This window comes from Pleurodeles waltl, chromosome 2_1, assembly GCF_031143425.1.
Source record: "Pleurodeles waltl isolate 20211129_DDA chromosome 2_1, aPleWal1.hap1.20221129, whole genome shotgun sequence".
NCBI classification, from domain to species: domain Eukaryota; kingdom Metazoa; phylum Chordata; class Amphibia; order Caudata; family Salamandridae; genus Pleurodeles; species Pleurodeles waltl.
In genome coordinates this window covers 567,092,241-567,110,506 of record NC_090438.1, presented here as the reverse complement: position 1 = coordinate 567,110,506, position 18,266 = coordinate 567,092,241, and the positions used below count along the sequence as shown (strand labels likewise).

Genomic DNA, 18,266 nt, shown 5'->3' with positions numbered 1-18,266 from the left:
TGTCTTCATCACCTCTCAGCTGCCACCAGACTCTGTGGTGGTAGGGGCTGCCAGAAAACGGGCAAACTCACACACTTCTGGGGATGCACCTCCCCCAGATAAAGAAAGTAGGAAGTTCGATGCAGCCGGGAAGAGGGTTGCTGTCCAAGCAGCAAACCAGTGGCGCATCGCAAATTCACAAGCGCTGCTAGCGCGATACGACAGAGCCCACTGGGATGAGATGCAGCATCTCATTGAACATCTCCCAAAAGATCTGCAAAAAAGAGCAAAACAGGTTGTTGAGGAGGGTCAAAACATTTCCAACAATCAAATACGCTCCTCCATGGATGCAGCAGACACGGCCGCAAGAACCATTAATACGTCGGTTACCATCCGTAGGCACGCATGGCTCAGAACGTCTGGATTCAAGCCAGAAATTCAGCAGGCAGTGCTTAACATGCCAGTAAACGAGAAACTTCTGTTCGGTCCGGAGGTCGACACAGCTATAGAAAAGCTCAAGAAGGACACTGACACTGCCAAGGCCATGGGCGCACTCTACTCCCCGCAGAGCAGAGGATCTTATAACACCTTCCGCAAAACACCTTTTAGAGGAGGGTTTCGGGGTCAGGCCACACAAGCTAGCACCTCACAGTCCGCACCGCCCACCTACCAGGGACAGTACAGGGGAGGTTTTCGGGGCCAGTATAGAGGGGGGCAATTTCCTAGGAATAGAGGAAGATTTCAAAGCCCCAAAACCACTACCAACAAGCAGTGACTCACACGTCACTCACCCCTCCCACACAACACCAGTGGGGGGGAGGATACATCAATATTACGAAGCATGGGACGAAATAACTACAGATACATGGGTCCTAGCAATTATCCAACATGGTTATTGCATAGAATTCATGCAATTCCCTCCAGACATACCACCAAAATCACAAAATTTATCAAAATACCATTCACAACTTCTAGAGATAGAAGTTCAAGCACTACTGCAAAAAAATGCAATAGAATTAGTACCAAGCACACAAATAAACACAGGAGTTTATTCACTGTACTTCTTGATACCAAAAAAGGACGAAACACTGAGACCAATTCTAGACCTCAGGGTAGTAAACACATTCATCAAATCAGACCACTTTCACATGGTCACACTACAAGAAGTGTTACCATTGCTCAGAAAACACGACTACATGACAACCCTAGACCTCAAGGACGCATATTTCCATATACCAATCCATCAATCACACAGGAAATATCTAAGGTTTGTATTCAAAGGAATACATTACCAATTCAAAGTATTGCCTTTTGGTTTAACAACCGCTCCAAGAGTATTCACAAAGTGCCTAGCAGTAGTCGCTGCACACATCAGAAGGCAGCAAATACATGTGTTCCCGTATCTAGACGACTGGCTAATCAAAACCAGTTCGCTCACACAATGCTCAAACCACACAAATCAAGTCATACAAACCCTCTACAATTTAGGGTTCACCGTCAACTTTGCAAAATCAAACATTCTGCCAAGCAAAGTACAGCAATATCTAGGAGCCATAATAGACACGACAAAAGGAGTAGCAACGCCAACTCCACAAAGGATCCACAATTTCAACAGGGTCATTCAACACATGTCTCCAAACCAAACAATACAAGCAAGAACAATACTACAGCTCCTAGGCATGATGTCCTCATGCATAGCCATTGTCCCAAACGCAAGACTGCACATGAGGCCCTTACAACAGTGCCTAGCCTCACAGTGGTCTCAAGCACAGGGTCACCTTCTAGATCTGGTGTTGCTAGACCGCCAAACTTACCTATCGCTTCTATGGTGGAACAGTATAAATTTAAACATAGGGCGGCCTTTCCAAGACCCAGTGCCACAGTACGTAATAACAACAGATGCTTCCATGACAGGGTGGGGAGCACATCTCAATCAACACAACATAAGAGGACAATGGAACATACATCAAACAAAACTGCATATAAATCATCTAGAATTATTAGCAGTTTTTCAAGCACTAAAAGCTTTCCAACCAATCATAACCCACAAATACATCCTTGTCAAAACAGACAACATGACAACGATGTATTATCTAAACAAACAAGGAGGAACACATTCAACGCAGTTAAGCTTGTTAGCTCAAAAAATATGGAAGTGGGCAGTCCACCATCAAATTGGTCTAATAGCACAGTTTATTCCGGGGATCCAGAATCAGCTGGCAGACAATCTCTCTCGAGATCACCAGCAAGTCCACGAATGGGAAATCCACCCACAAATTCTGAACACCTACTTCACACTCTGGGGAACACCACAAATAGACTTATTTGCAACAAAAGAGAACGCAAAATGCCAAAACTTCGCGTCCAGATACCCACACAAGCAATCCCAAGGCAATGCCCTATGGATGAACTGGTCAGGAATATTTGCTTACGCTTTTCCTCCTCTCCCTCTCCTTCCTTACCTAGTAAACAAATTGAGTCAAAACAAACTCAAACTCATTTTAATAGCACCAACGTGGGCAAGACAACCCTGGTACACAACACTGCTAGATCTGTCTGTAGTACCACACATCAAACTGCCCAACAAACCAGATCTGTTAACGCAACACAACCAACAGATCAGACACCCGGACCCAGCATCGCTGAATCTAGCAATCTGGCTCCTGAAATCCTAGAATTCGGACACTTACAACTTAGCCAAGAGTGTATGGAAGTCATAAAGCAGGCCAGAAGGCCATCCACTAGACACTGCTACGCAAGTAAGTGGAAAAGATTTGTTTGGTACTGCCATCATAATCAGATACAACCACTAGAGGCAACTCCAAAACATATAGTAAATTACTTGCTCCATTTACAAAAAGCAAAGCTAGCCTTCTCTTCTATTAAAATACACCTTGCAGCAATATCTGCATACCTGCAAACTACATATTCAACTTCCTTGTATAGGATACCAGTTATCAAAGCATTCATAGAAGGGCTTAAAAGAATTATACCACCAAGAACACCACCTGTTCCTTCATGGAACCTAAACGTGGTTCTAACAAGACTCATGGGCCCACCCTTCGAACCCATGCACTCTTGCGGAATACAATTCCTCACCTGGAAAGTTGCCTTTCTCATCGCCATTACATCTCTAAGAAGAGTAAGTGAAATTCAAGCGTTCACAACACAAGAGCCTTTTATACAAATACATAAAAATAAGGTCGTCCTACGACCTAATCCAAAATTTTTACCAAAAGTTATTTCTCCATTCCATCTAAATCAAACGGTAGAATTACCAGTATTCTTCCCACAGCCAGATTCTGTGGCTGAAAGAGCACTACATACATTAGATGTCAAAAGAGCATTAATGTACTACATTGACAGAACGAAGAACATCAGAAAAACTAAACAGCTATTTATTGCATTCCAAAAACCTCATGCAGGTAACCCAATATCAAAACAAGGTATAGCCAGATGGATAGTTAAATGCATCCAAATCTGCTACCTTAAAGCAAAAAGACAACTGCCCATTACTCCCAGGGCACATTCAACAAGGAAAAAAGGTGCTTCAATGGCCTTTTTAGGAAACATCCCAATGCAAGAAATATGTAAGGCAGCCACTTGGTCTACGCCTCACACATTCACCAAACACTACTGTATAGATGTGCTATCCGCACAACAAGCTACAGTAGGTCAAGCTGTATTAAGAACTCTATTTCAGACAACTTCTACTCCTACAGGCTAAACCACCGCTTATGGGGAACTAACTGCTTACTAGTCTATGCATACCATGTGTATCTACAGCGACAGATGCCATCGAACTGAAAATGTCACTTACCCAGTGTACATCTGTTCGTGGCATCAGTCGCTGAGATTCACATGGACCCACCCACCTCCCCGGAAGCCTGTAGCAGTTCAGAAGTTACCTTCAATTTTGTACATTTGTATATATATTACTTAATCCTTTAATAGGTACATACTTACATTTTTCATTGCGCGGGCACTATTACTATAGTACAACTCCTACCTCACCCTCTGCGGGGAAAACAATCGAAGATGGAGTCGACGCCCATGCGCAATGAGCACAGAAGGTGGAGTCACTCGGTCCCGTGACTCGAAAACACTTCTTCGAAGAAAAACAACTTGTAACACTCCGACCCAACACCAGATGGCGAGCGCTCATGCATACCATGTGAATCTCAGCGACTGATGCCACGAACAGATGTACACTGGGTAAGTGACATTTTCATTCCTCTGCAGAGGCTGATCACATTCTGGAGTACAGCAGTATTGACTTTCTCCTTCGGGGCAAGTATTGGGGCAGATAAAGTTCTCATTAATTCTGCAGTTGAAACATGCTGTTGTGTTGGTACATTATCTCAGACTCCTGTTACCAAGAAAATGAAATGGTCCAGCCTAGTCTTCAAATATAATGATCTAAACATAAGCTGAACGCACTCATTTACTAGAATGCTTTGCTAAAATAGACTTTGCCCTTCAAACAGTCCCTCAATACTGATTTTAATGTTAAGTTTCACAGTTGGCTGTGAACTCCTGCAGATAAAAACAAGAATTATGTCTCTTGTTTTGGGGAAGAAAGAAGGAGGAATTTGAGAAATTTCCTAGTACAAAATGTAATACAAATGAGAACCATGATTAAAAATTAAAAAAATCTCATGGAGTGTTATTGGAGGTAGCACAAATTTATTGGAAGCTCTTGGATTTTCGAGGTCTTCAGAGGGTTTTGATAACAGACAAAAGAATAGACTAAGAGTAAATGCAGTGCCAGTAAGACATTGAGTTCTACCGTGGCCTCTAGTACATCCCACCTCTGACTGTAGCGGTCTTGATTTAAACCATTGTTACGGGTAACCTTAGATCTGATTTTGTCAAAATCACATTGGACATCACGCTCAATAAACTCCTGATAAAACGTACTCAACTTACTCCCGACACCTTACTTGGGACAGCAAGTCCAACCTGTACCGTGTGCAAGAATTTCCGTCACCCAGCTAAACCTGGGTTATAAACTATATCCCACTGATGATGCTAACAGGCAATACAAAGACATTTGTTTTCAATATTTTTACTGTCGTAGTCTTTCTTTCTGTGATGTTCATCCATCCACTTATCAGTTTGTACGTTTTCATTAACAATATAAGACAAGTAATTGGAGACATCCCGTTTGTGTTTTGAGTACAGTCATGAATGGCCAATGGGAGCCAGGGACAATATTCTACTCAGATCAAGTGAAGAAGGATAGTTAAGATGGAGGGGCAAGAGCAAAATAATTTTGCTGGTTATCTATGAGAAAAAAAATTAAACGCATCATGAAGTCTCAATGTGTGTTGGTTTTTAGTCTCACACAGTTAGATGTTGCTAAAGGTTAGGTGTGGAAGCTGTCTGATACAAAATAGTTCATCTACCTGGGTGACTTGAAGAAATAAAATGGATTTAAACTATATGCAGTTCTCTGGAAGCTAGAGTTCTGCCTAATAAACCTGACTAAAATAAACATGCATTATAATATTTATTTACTTCATGTTAGTATGACATCTGGAACATAAGAGAAATATTGTGCACTCTTCGAGTGACTTAAACCTATTTAGTCTTGGAGAAACAGTTAACATATACTGCTGACGCATAATTATTGTGAATTATTTTTGTTGTAGGTGATACTGGTTGCAAACGAAATGGCAAAAGAAAAGATTCCAGAGGAACTTAGCCTGGCTCTTGTATTGACCATTTATGAAGCTAAAGGTTTAGAATTTGATGACGTTCTGCTGTACAATTTTTTCACTGATTCTGAGGTATTGGATTTTTCATACAAACATATGCAGTACAAAGTTGGCTACTAAAAATTCTACCATTATTTAAAAATACATTACATATTGAAAGAAGATCATGTTGATTTCTACATGTGTGCTTTTGTGTCATTCTTTTTACGAATGTTAAATCAGTAGATGTATTTATTGCATGAACACAAGGTAGACATGATGTTGCAGTGCAAAACAATACTGGTGGCTCGGTTTGAGAAGGAGTGTGAATTTCTCTTTCTCTTTATTGTGTTTGATGTAAAAAATGCATTTGTGAATTTCTTAGTACAAAAGCAAAGATTGTCCCGATAGGAAGTATTCCTGTTTAGTACTCAAATATAGGTAATGAAACGCCAAGAAACTGTTCACTGAGTTTTGAAGGACAATGAATTAGTATTGCTGATCCTTTGGGTTTTAATCATAAATTAGAAAGTATACTTTTCGTCTCCTTATCCTCTGTAAAGGATAAACTGTATGATTGCACAACAGTAACCTGCTGGTGTGTAATGGCATGCCTGGGTGTTTGCTCCATTAGCATCTGTTCCCTCCTGCTGACATCACCAGATTTTGTTATGGATGTCAAGGCCCCTGTGTCTCTGGGTTTTGAGATTCAGCATAAACAGTGTTATAATCTCATAAGCTGACAAAACATGGATCAACAGGTTTCTATTAAGGATGTTCATATATGTTTATGTTGTATTTGTATACCGTGAATTTAGCTGTAAGGTAATGGAACAGTGATTAGTTTCAAAGACACAGATACAGTCAACAAGTGTGGATGGAAAGCTAGAATCTGAGAGTCAAAGAGAAAGAGGGCTGCTAATTTGTTGTGATCCATGGGCCCATGAGGCATTGTTATGGTTTTCGGGGGCCTGCTAGAGGTGTCCAAAGGCAATCTGATGATTTCTGAGGGCCAGCTAAGGTAATATAGGAGCAACCGGAGATTACTGAGGGTAGGCTGAGAATCTCTGAGGACATGCTGGTCTTTTCTTAGGTCACAACAAGAGCATCCAAGGGCATGCCAGTGGTTTTCAGGTAACAGCTGTGGCTAATTGAAGACAATGTGGAGGTCTCTAATGATGTGCTGAGGGTTTACGATGGGTAACTGGGAGTGTCTAAAGGCAAAAACACTATCTTTGAGTGTTTTTATGCACTAGTCTGCTGTTACTGAAGGCAAGCTTATCTTTTCTAGTTTTGTCTAAGAACGATCTGTGGATAGTTGATGGTGAGCAGATGTCCAACAGTAGGCATGCATTGATAAACTATGTTGCCAGGGTGCCAGTAGTAGGTCTTGGAGGACCTGCTGGAAGCATATGAAGGTAAGCAGAGTTTGAGATACTAGCTGGGGTGTTTTAAATGTAGATTTAGGGACTGGTGTGAGTTATCCAATGCTCAGATGGGTGTTTGAAGGTTGGCTGAGCCTATGTCTTTCAGTCTTTGAAAGTTTAGCAAGGAGGTGTAAGAGCTGATCTGGAATGTCTAGAGTGGACCAGAGGTGTTTGAGAGCTAGCTGAGAGAATCTAAAAGTAGACAAAATGTCTCTGTGATATAGCTCAGGGATCTCTGAAGGCCTTTTAGGATTGCCAGAGTACATGAGCCTAGGTGCCCTGGGATGCTGGTGGTTCAGCTGAGTGTGTCCGATAAAAAGCTAGGGCCCTCTCATGATATCAGTCTCTGGGTCATGACTGGGAGATGGCTGGGAGATGGGGGTCAGTTTTGCAGCTTTGTCACCAGGTCTCAGCTCTCTGAGGGGTCCACTGCACCACTATTTTGACTTATACTATCCAAATGTGGGGCCCCATTTTGCTTGTTTGCAATGGGCTCAGAACCCTCTATAAACTATTTTTGGAGGTGTCTAAAGATAGGAACATTACAAGGAGCAGGTGGAGGGGCACCCTGAACATTTTTGCCCAAGATCAGAGCCCCTGATGGCCCCAAGTCTGTGATTAATTTCCAGGTTTAGAAGGGCAGCAAGAGCCTAAAAATGCTAAATGTACCTTTCTTTAGGTTTGGGTCTTTGGTTCCAAGGAACATGTAAGTAAAGAACAAACGTTGCTTGAATTTTATCTTTTTGCTGGCTCGTCTGAAGCTTTAAATGCTTTAAGTTTCAATTTCGGCCAACCGTACTACGTTAAAAACCCTGCTTTCTTGAAGGTCCATAGCTACTCCTCTGAAGTAGTTTGCTTTTCCATCATCTGTACAACTTCTCACGTATGTTTGATAAAGGGCATTCAATTTTTAGTGGAAGGATATTTCTGAGTAGTCACGGAGTTCATTGGTAATTTAGCTGTCTAATTCATATTATTTTTTTGTACAGTATCAGTCTCCTGTTTACCTATTTACTTCTGATTTTGTTGTATTTTTCCTTAATAAATGGGAAGTGGTAAGGTTGCATAATATCACCTCAGGTGAATGTGTATACATTAAATCTTGATAATCAGTTTCAAAGCATCATAAAATAGAAATGTAGTACGTTAAATAGTTGATGTAAGTTGGAAAATACTAAGTAAATGAAGTGAAAAATGAATTGCTACAACTTTGACATGGTATTTTGTTAGTCTAGTACATGTCTTAGCAAGGTTTTTGCCATATGGCTCCCACTAAGCAGCACCAAATTACAAGATAACCCCTGAAACAATGCTGTGTTCTTTGAAGCATGGGGAATAATCTAGAAGCAAGAATAAATATCATATGCTGTGCACATTCCTGCCATCTAGTGTTGGACTGTGATGTTGCATGTTTTTGTCCTTTGAAGAAGCTGGTGAGGGTTCGAGGTGACTCTTGACACTCTCCTGAGACCCACAATTTACCAGGACATAAATTCCACCTCAAAATTGTTTTTTGCCCTCATTGGGTTTGGGCACATTTTCACTGCTCTCTTACTGCTGCACAATGAAAAGAAAACGTCTACACCAGAGGCCCAGGGCACCAAGCTGTCTCAAGAGATTGAAGATAAATTCACAGACATTGATGCTTCAGGACTGAACTCTATGACGATCGTAAGAGAATGACTTGAGTGTGGGGAAAAGTTTGGCAAATTCAACACCTCAAGCAATAGTAAATTCCTATGGTAGCGCCAGAAATGGATCTATCTTGTGAGGGACCATGATGAAAGCACCTGCTCTGTGTGCAACACCTTCCGTTCAAAGAAGACCATTAGGCGCTGATGGGAAAGAAAGTGGATGCACTATTCCACGGTGACTGACCAAGACACTACCAGGTTGCCATCTGTTGCTGAGGAAGCTCCATTAGTAGACTCCGATAACAAAACGGAAGGCTGTTCTGGTGGCTCAAAAACCCGTAAGGAGTGTAGACCCTTTTATGTCTTCTCTCAGACCTTCAGAGACCATGATTCTCTATGGCTCTCCATGAAACCCATACCGAGGACAAGGATCACATCTCAGGTTTCTGGTTTGACATTGAGGACCTTGCATTTCACCTTTGGCTTCAATCAGACATGGAGGATATTTCCCCAGGGTATCAACCTCAAAAAACATCTGGTCTGCATAGAATGTAATGGTTCAGAGAGCACCATGCCTTGACCAAACCGCCTTCTTCCTCCCTCCCACAAACAAAAAAGATCTGGCAGGGCTCTGTTCATTCAAAGTGGTTGAAGACGTTCATTGCCAAGAGATACCTTTAATGGTGCAGGATTCTCGAGTCCAGTGCAGGGAGCCTCAAAGCCAAGAGGATACATGTCTTCAGCACTGAGCACCACCAAACACAGCCTCCACTCCTAGCACACCACATCCTTATCACAAGGCAGGTGAGTTGCCTTACACCAGGCAGACAATACTTTCAACAGTGACTGCTCACCATTGAAGGTCAAGAGAGGCTGTGAAGTGGGCACTGACTCCCAGCGTCATTGAACACTAAGATTAGACATGTTTCAGGGCCAAACGTTGGGCACGAGAGATCATGGCTTGAGCATAACCTGATGACAGACTTGGTGGGAGGTGAGTAGCATGTGGGAATGGAACCGCTATACAGAAGCATTGACTGAGGCCGCATGGGCAGAGAGAAAGCTAAAGAGCTGAGGGGCCATGGGCCTGCTGTACTGCACTGGAGGGTGTTTGCTATAATGCCATGGAAGGAAGGAACCATTGTGAGCTCGAACAGGAGGCCTAGAAGCCTGTTAACTGCCTATGCATCAGATCACTGGCATCCTGCATAGTGCAATAATAAGGCCCATTGAATGTCTAGAAACAAGGCAGGAATGAAGAGATGTCGTCCAATATAAAACTACAGAGCTACAGGGGCAACCTAGCAAAACTCCAGATGCTGAGGAAACATGAAAAGGGGAGCCATTGTGCCACCTTCGTCAGGTTCCCCCATTGGAGAATGTGAGCAGTGAGTAGGAGCCACTGCAGAGGACTCCATGGGGGGACTTAAAAGAGTGACAGTGAGTAAGAAAAGAAGGCATACTCACTCTTACATCCATTCCTTGTTTTCACTTGAAACAAATAACGTGTGCAACCACAAGCCCCACCCTGGGGAATGATGAGTACCATCATAATAAAGACAGCATTTGATGACGCCACCAGGCCTAAAGACCACTAATTGTGACCTCCCTTGAGTGCGAGAGGACCTTGTGCAGACTCTTGATGGTGAGTCAAAGAATCCCTCTTCAGACCAACAAGTGGGATGATAGGCACATAGGTAATCCTGAGAAGAAGGTGCAGATATGTGCAGCCGGTTGTGGAAGCAGGCATACCTAGACAAAAACTGCTCACTTTATTAAAAATGCTGGAACTTTCATTGCCCAAGAGCGCATGCACTATGGACAAGCAGATGTCTGAGAGATTGCCACTCATGCCTGCCTGGAATGCTGGTGATTGGCAGGCAGTCTTGTCTAGAGTCCTTCCATACTACAGTAATACATGGCTTCATGGTAAAGACCTCAGTACGGCAAATAAGTACAGCAAATAAGGTCAGACTACAGGCCACCAATGACCTTCACCAGACAGAAAGAGGAAAGGAATTGAAAATGGATTGTAATAGTAGCCCCCAAGTAATTGAAAATGGCAAACCACTACAGGACGGACCAAACAAGGCGGTGGACAAACATCGATATGAGCCATTGAACAAAAAAAGGCACAGTAGGAACTGGCACAAAGCAAACTCAAAGTAAAGGTTCAACACAAATCAGTCAAGGAATCTGTAGAGCACACTACACACCCGTGACTGTCTCAAGGCGGTGAGGTGGGGAGGGGGGCACTGCTACTGTTCGAACAGCCAAGTCTTGAAAATTCTCCTGAAGGTAAGGAGGTCCTTGTTCTGACACAGGTGGGTGGGAAGAGTGTTCAAGGTCTTGGCGGTGAGGTGCAAGGATGATCTGCCGCGGTGTGGAAGGAAAGCTGTCTGTTGAGGTATTCTGGTCCGGTGTTGTGCAGTGCCTTGTGAGCGTGGTTGAGGAGTTTGAAGGTGATTCTCTTGTTGAAGGGGAGCCAGTCCAGGTCTCTCAGGTGGCCTGTGATTTGGCAGTGGCGGGGGATGTCCGGGATGAGGCGGGCGGAGGCGTACCGGATGCGCTGCAGCCTTTTCTGGAGCTTGCCCTTGGTTCCTGCATAGAGGGCATTGCCGTAGTCCAGTTTGCTGCTTATGAGGGCTTGGGTGACTGTTCTTCTGGTTCCGTGGGGATCCATTTGTAGATCTTTCAGAGCATGCGGAGAGTGTTGAAGCAGGAGGAGGAGATGGCATTGACTTGCTGGGTCATGGATAGTGAGGAGTCCAGGATGCATCCTAGGTTGCGTGCGTGGTCAGTGGGAGTCGGAGCGGATCCAAGTGTGGTAGGCCACCAGGAATCATCCCATGCGGAGGGGGGAAAGAAAAAAAAGAAACCGTCCTGCTTCCGCAAACCACAGTCATAGCAATGCAAGTTAGGGAGCTCACAGATTAGGTTCTCTACCTGGAAGGCTTTGTAAAAGACACCAAGTGGCGAGCCAGATGTGACAATTTACAAATAGTTGGATTACCTAAATATGTTGAAGGAGGCAACACACCGCTACACATAGAAGAATGGCTCGAGATCACAGTGACCATCCAAGTACTGTCACCACTATTTACGGTAGAGCAAGTTTGAGTGCTTGCAGAGAGGCCACTTTCTGGAGCACCGCATTGCCCGTTTGTTGCAAGAATGTTGAACTACTGTGATCGGGATGCCATTATGCAAAAAGTCAGAAGAAGTGAGCCACTGGTCAAGGGGGATTTTAGAGTGATGCTGTTTCCAGACTTAAATCTGCAGTTCAGCATTGCAGGTCTTTTCAGATTTGAAAAAAATAAAGGGAGCCCGAACTCAAATTTGCCCTCCTTATTTTTCAAAGAACTCAAAGGGGCATATGCTCAGATTGACCACTACCAGGATGACAGGCAAGACCAGCAAAAGGCAACCAAAGTGAGAAGTGACAGTGCTACTTAGAAACAAACAAATGACCACGGAGATTCAAATACAGTATATTAAAGATTAATCCCACCAAGTCGCAAGCACAAGTACGTCGCAAGGTCACGTTGGAATCAGCAGCAGCCTACATAAGACTGCTAAATATCCATCTAACAATGAATCTGAGGAAAACACTGACTGAATGGACTCAAGTAGGCCTTTTGCCTTGCCTTGACCTTGACAGTGCAAATGGCTGAGGACATTTTGTGATAAGCACAAAAGGTCACAAATGGATGAACAGAACGCTTAATACTGAACTTGAGATGTATATGATCGTGAAGGGAGTATGTTGATGTCTGGGGGAAGTATGGCAATATGCACACGAAGAACAAGGAGCAATGACTGTGGGGGTTGGTGTGTGAAGTTAGAGCCAACAATTCTTTATATATCATGCCCCACTTAGATCACAAAACAAATATGCGACGAGATCAAAACACTGTAGATACTGAGAGAACCTATTCCTTCAAAAAGGTAATATGTATACCTCTAAGCAAGGACTTGGGACAGGCTGATGGGTCAAATACTGATAAAGAGTGACTTACTGTGCACCTTCAAGATATAAATGTTCAGATAATCTTGATTGTAATAACAAAGTGTTCGAGGCATGTGTGGCTGTACACATGCTCTTGCCATCTAGTGTTGGGTCCTGATCTCTGCAGGTTGTTTTTCTGTGAAGAATGTCTTTAAAGTCCTGAGTTAGAGTGACTCCTCCTTCTCTGTAATACTGCTCATGGGCATCGATGCCATTGCTAGATTGTTTTTTTTTCTCTGTTGTCTGGCTCGGACGTGTGTGCTACTGCTCTGAGTCAAGACCGTCGTTGAATCTCTAGATTGGTTCTTTCCTGTTGCCGTCAGTATTATCAATCAGGGTTTCCTCATCTGCAAGTTGAACTACAAGCAACAGTTGAGTCGACGAAGATTTGTTGTGGCCCATCAAGGGCCTCGACCTTTGGAGCCTTTCATCTTCGTCTCTGAATCCATTTAAGAACCAATGCCCTCCCAGTGATGTAATGAACACCATTTTGATTCTGTCCACGGTGCTATGCAAAATGTCCCAGGGCTGACTCCTACCAGGTCTATAACCTGTGTCTCTCCCCAAACCACAGGGAGGGTGACTGCCCAAGTCCAATTTCTTTCCAAGAAATGCTCTGTGATTGTTGAGCACTCTGCCTAGGGATGCAGCGCAGATCGTCCAATGACACTCCCAATCTCTTTGAACATCAGGACTTTGTACAGAAGCAACACCAAGATGCTTCACTTGCTGAAGAAGAGGCTTTTTCCTGTCTCCGCCAGTTCGGAATCTGATCCCGAATTTGAGTTTCCCATAGTCAGCGTATCGATATTGATGGGATCCGGCTCCTTTATGCGAACACACATGCTTGTCTGCGGTCTAGGGGACTGGTCTCAGAGCCCATACAACTGGAGAGGGGCACTTGACAGGGTTGTACCCTTGGCAGAGTTGCTGCAACGAGTGATTAAACCATAGGGGATAAGGTTGGGAGAGACCAATCATATAGGGCCTGATTCTAACTTTGGAGGACGGTGTTAAACCGTCCCAAAAGTGGCGGATATACCACCTACCGTATTACGAGTCCATTATATCCTATGGAACTCGTAATACGGTAGGTGGTATATCCGCCACTTTTGGGACGGTTTAACACCGTCCTCCAAAGTTAGAATCAGGCCCATAGTCTCCCTGTACGCAGATGACATGCTGATATACCTGTGTTAGCCTACTTATTCTGTTCCTATTCTTCTCAATCTCCCTAAGGCATTTGGCGCGGTTTCAGGTTAACTCTGATAAATCTAAACTGTTCCCCTTGGGGCGGATGTTTGATGAGCCCGTGGATAAACTACCGGCCGTCGGCAGGTTAAGCTTACCACCCTGCAACAACCCTGGAATAGAGGGGGATTGGAGTTCCCATGCTTGGAGCTTTACTGTATGGTGGCCCAACTGCAGCATGCAATCCATTGGTTTGACGAGACCGATAATTGGGAAAAACTAATTGAGACAAGGATCTACCTGTTCTCCTGATGTCCGGCACTGGGGTGCCTCGGGAGATGCCCTACGTTATCCGCCTGGTAGCGCAAGTCTAGGAGAGGGTGGTATGACAGGTCCTCCGTCTGGATACATATGCTCCAGGAATGCCCATATGGGTGATGCAGCCCTTCCTCAGCATTGTTGTTTCAATGTTGGTGAAGCGATGGAGGAATGGAGGGTGTGAAGACCTGGGAGACCTATACCTGGAACAGCTATGGCTACCTTTTCTCTGGGGAAGGGGCAATATCAGTGTCTTAAGATCTCTCACACGGCCCAAGAGGTCTGAGAGGAGCAGGTTAAATCTATCACATTAACCACTATATTAGAAATGGCTCAAGACCGTTGTCTGATTACTCATTTATATTGTGCCCTTTGAGACGAGCCTGCCAATCCAGACCCTTTGGGAGGAGCCTCTGGAGTGACCCTTCACACCCAGAGAATTGGAGAAGATGCATGAAAGAGTGCAATTTTATCATTTCGTTCACCTAACGTGTCTTACACCTGTAACTCTTCACACTATCTATGGGACTTGGCCAAACAATTGTCCATGATGTAACTTTCAGCCAGCAGACTTTTTACAAATGGTCTGGTCCTGTCAGTTTTTAACCTACTATTGTCGGACAGTTCTTAGTAGTCTTAAAAGAGCAACAGGATGGCACATGCAGTCTGAATCTTATCAGTTATTATTAGGCCTGCTCCCATCCCCTCCCAAGAAACAGTTGAGTCATCGCATTCTAAAATTGGGCCTTGTCCTAACTAAATGACGCATTGCTGTGGGCCGGTTGTGATCGACGCCCCCACGGTTATGACATGGTTGCGTGATGTCTTGGAGTGGGATGGTGCAGAAGAGGTAGGAATGTTCCATGTTCATATGCATGACAAACTAGAGGACGACTTGAAGTCATGGTCAGCCATGCTCACTGATCTACAAGCAGCAATAGAAGAGAGTGTGAATCGGTTGAGCACTCAGACTACAAATACCCAAACTACAGGGAGGGATTGCACACACTTTCTCCAATCTCTGATGTGTCACTGCAAAGTCTGGGGTGATTCTCCTATCCACACATATCCCATCATTCCATCAATGGGACCTATACACAGAAGCAGACACAGGGAGGGGGAGAGGGAGTTCATCTTTTACATAGTTCATTAAGTAGGGATCCAGAAAACGGAGCGGGTTCTACATAGCTTTGATTGATTTACAGTTGTGTTTTTTGATGCGTATGCTATGCCACTTTCATATGTTTTGATGATGCAATTTGTATACAGTTTGCTTTGATTTGTATATTATAGGTGTTGAGATGCATATGTGGTCAGACATTTACTAATACTATACCAACTGTGACATTATCCAATACTTAAACGATCTGCTCCGTTGTCTTTGTGTTATCATTAAGAACAACAACAAAACTCAATAAAATGTCTTTTTTTTAAAAAAAGACAGCATATCGATGGAGACTGGCGTAGTAAGTATGCCACCCCATTGCCTCTCAGTCTCAAGTCAAATCCACTAAAAAACTCATGCCTCTACAGCAAGAGGCCATCAGACCACCTCTACCTTTCAGCCATGGATGGCTCAGAGAATCAAGTTCAAATGCTCAACCCTCCAGCTCGGCGCCAACACACCACACAAAGCCGAAAGCTTTGGTGCCAGCAACTTCTACGGCCTCCACTCCCTCCAGGTCGACACAATCGTCGACCGCTTTGGCACCAAAACAAAAGAGCAGATCAGAGCAGAAACCCTCGAAGGCAGTGCCAGAAAAGACTGAGACTACTCTGGAGCCCATTCTCCACAAACTGCAAGAGAGACTAGACATGAAACAACAGCAGGTCCAGATTCAGACTTAAACTGGGAGGATATTAGCGAAACCACCTCCTTCTCAGCCACCATCTTCCAAGAGGCAACTCTCATTTCAGGAGACTTTGGATGTACCCATTCCATCCAAAAAGAAGTTGAACAAGGCCACCAGCCCTTTGCTTCCAACACCACCATCTCCACCACCATTACCACAACTGCCTCCACCACCTCTACCAGACATGCCTCATTCGCCACACTCTGATGTAGAGCCATTAGATATCTCCCCTCAGGGCTCCCTTGGACATTGGCCCCCTTAACCCTGCAGATGATTCTTTTCATCTTCCCCAAGACACTGAACCCTGGGACTCATACAATGTAGATCCACCAGGGGATACACACCCAGACCTGTACACAGCATGCCCTGATGACTCAGCCACATACCAGGAGTTTATAGTGAGGGTTGCTACTTTTCGTGGGGTAAAACTACATAAAAAACTCTTTAAGAGAATTTTTGTGTTTGAGACGCTCTTTCATTGGCAGAAAATACCTGCCCATGTTAAAAGGCATGCTCCACCATACAGAAGAAATCTTCACGGAGCCTGTTAGGGTACATGTTATCAATCCCAGGGTTGATAAAGAGTACAAAGTCTTTCCCTCTGACCCAGTATACATAGGAGGGCAAGTACCACCTGACTCACTAGTATGTCACAAGTGCTAGAAAGCGTGTTAATTCCCAAGTATCAGCAAACACCCCACCACCTGATAAGGAAAGCAAGGGAATTGATGCTGCGGGTAAATAGGTTGCAGCGCAGTCTGCAAACTGATGGCACATCACCAGTTCAATTGACTTATTACCACTATATGACCAAACTCACTGGGATGAGATGGAGGAAATCATCCAACATCGCCCAGATAAGCACAGGAAAAGGGGACAGAAATTAGTTGATGAAGGCAAAACAATTCCCAAATGCATCCATTAGATGTGCACTGGACGCTGAGGACACAGCAGCCAGGAGTATTACTACAAGTGTACTCCTTCGAAGACACACATGACTGCACGTTTTTGGCTTCAAGCCTGATGTCCAGCAGAACATTCTTAATTCCCCTTTTGACAGGGAACATCTTTTTGCCCCACAGGTCGATGATACCTCCGAAAAATGTAAAAGGACACAAACAGCGAAGTCCATGGGAGCTCTTCAGACCCCTACATCGAGGAGCTCCTTTTGCTGCTCCTTCTATTGTGGAGGCTCAACGACCACCACCACAGAAGCCTCCACCTCCTACCAGCATGGCCAGAGCCAGTATTGTCCCACAAAGCCCTAATGTAGTGTCTCCTATAGAAGAAACACCATCAAAGGTAGAAGCAAAAGTGTTTCCCCACGTGGTATTGCCACCACCAGCAAGCAGTGACTCCCTTTGCCCTCTTCCCCTCACCCCGATCATATTACACCTTGCCGGGCTTACACAATTTTTTTACCCATCTAGCAACGGATAACAACAGACCAATGGGTTTCGGACATTATTCAATATGGTTATTGTCTGGCGCTCATTACCACACCTCCCCACATTCCACCTCGCACTCATCAGCTCTCAGTAGGACAACAAACATTAGTGAAACAGGTGATCCAGGCTCTCCTCCTCAACGGAGCAATACAACCCGTCCCTCTCCAGAACCAAGGTAGAGGAATATACTCTCTGTACTTCCTCATACCCAAAAAGATGGCTTTCTGTGGCAAATCCTAGATCTAAGGCCGCTGAACGTGCAACATTCTTTCACAAGGTTTTCACATGGTCACTGCAAGACATTCCACTGCTTCAACAGAGCGCCTTGAGATCCCGTGCTTTATAAATGTTGATTAATTGATAGACTACATTAGATCTCAGACGCATACATTCACATCCCAGTCCACCCAGCCCAGTGCAAATGTTTCAGGTTTATGGTGGACGGGAAACACTACCAATTCAAAGACCTTCCATTTGAGGTCACAGCTGCACCATACGTTTTCACCAGATGTCTGGCAGTAGTAGCTGCCCATCTCTGCAGACAAAAAATACATGTTTCCCTACGTGGATGACTGAGTTATAAAAACCCACAACCTAACAACAATGCCATCCCTATACTCTGGTAACAATAGGGCTAGCCCATCCTAATTCCACAAGAGTTCAACATTTTCAGGCCCTATTTCCTCCTTTTCAGCCAAACCAGCAGAT

At 44.2% G+C, this 18,266-nt stretch overlaps 1 protein-coding gene across 2 annotated transcripts in view; it reads left to right on the top strand.

Annotated features, from left to right (window-relative positions):
* The window catches only part of TRANK1 (tetratricopeptide repeat and ankyrin repeat containing 1), a 931,136-nt gene that overhangs the window by 601,024 nt on the left and 311,846 nt on the right, over positions 1 to 18,266 (top strand). For both annotated transcript variants that reach the window (XM_069214995.1, XM_069214985.1), the window contains exon 15: positions 5,634 to 5,771. In XM_069214995.1, coding sequence (XP_069071096.1) covers positions 5,634 to 5,771 — 138 coding nt within the window. The remainder of the gene's footprint in view (positions 1 to 5,633; positions 5,772 to 18,266) is intronic.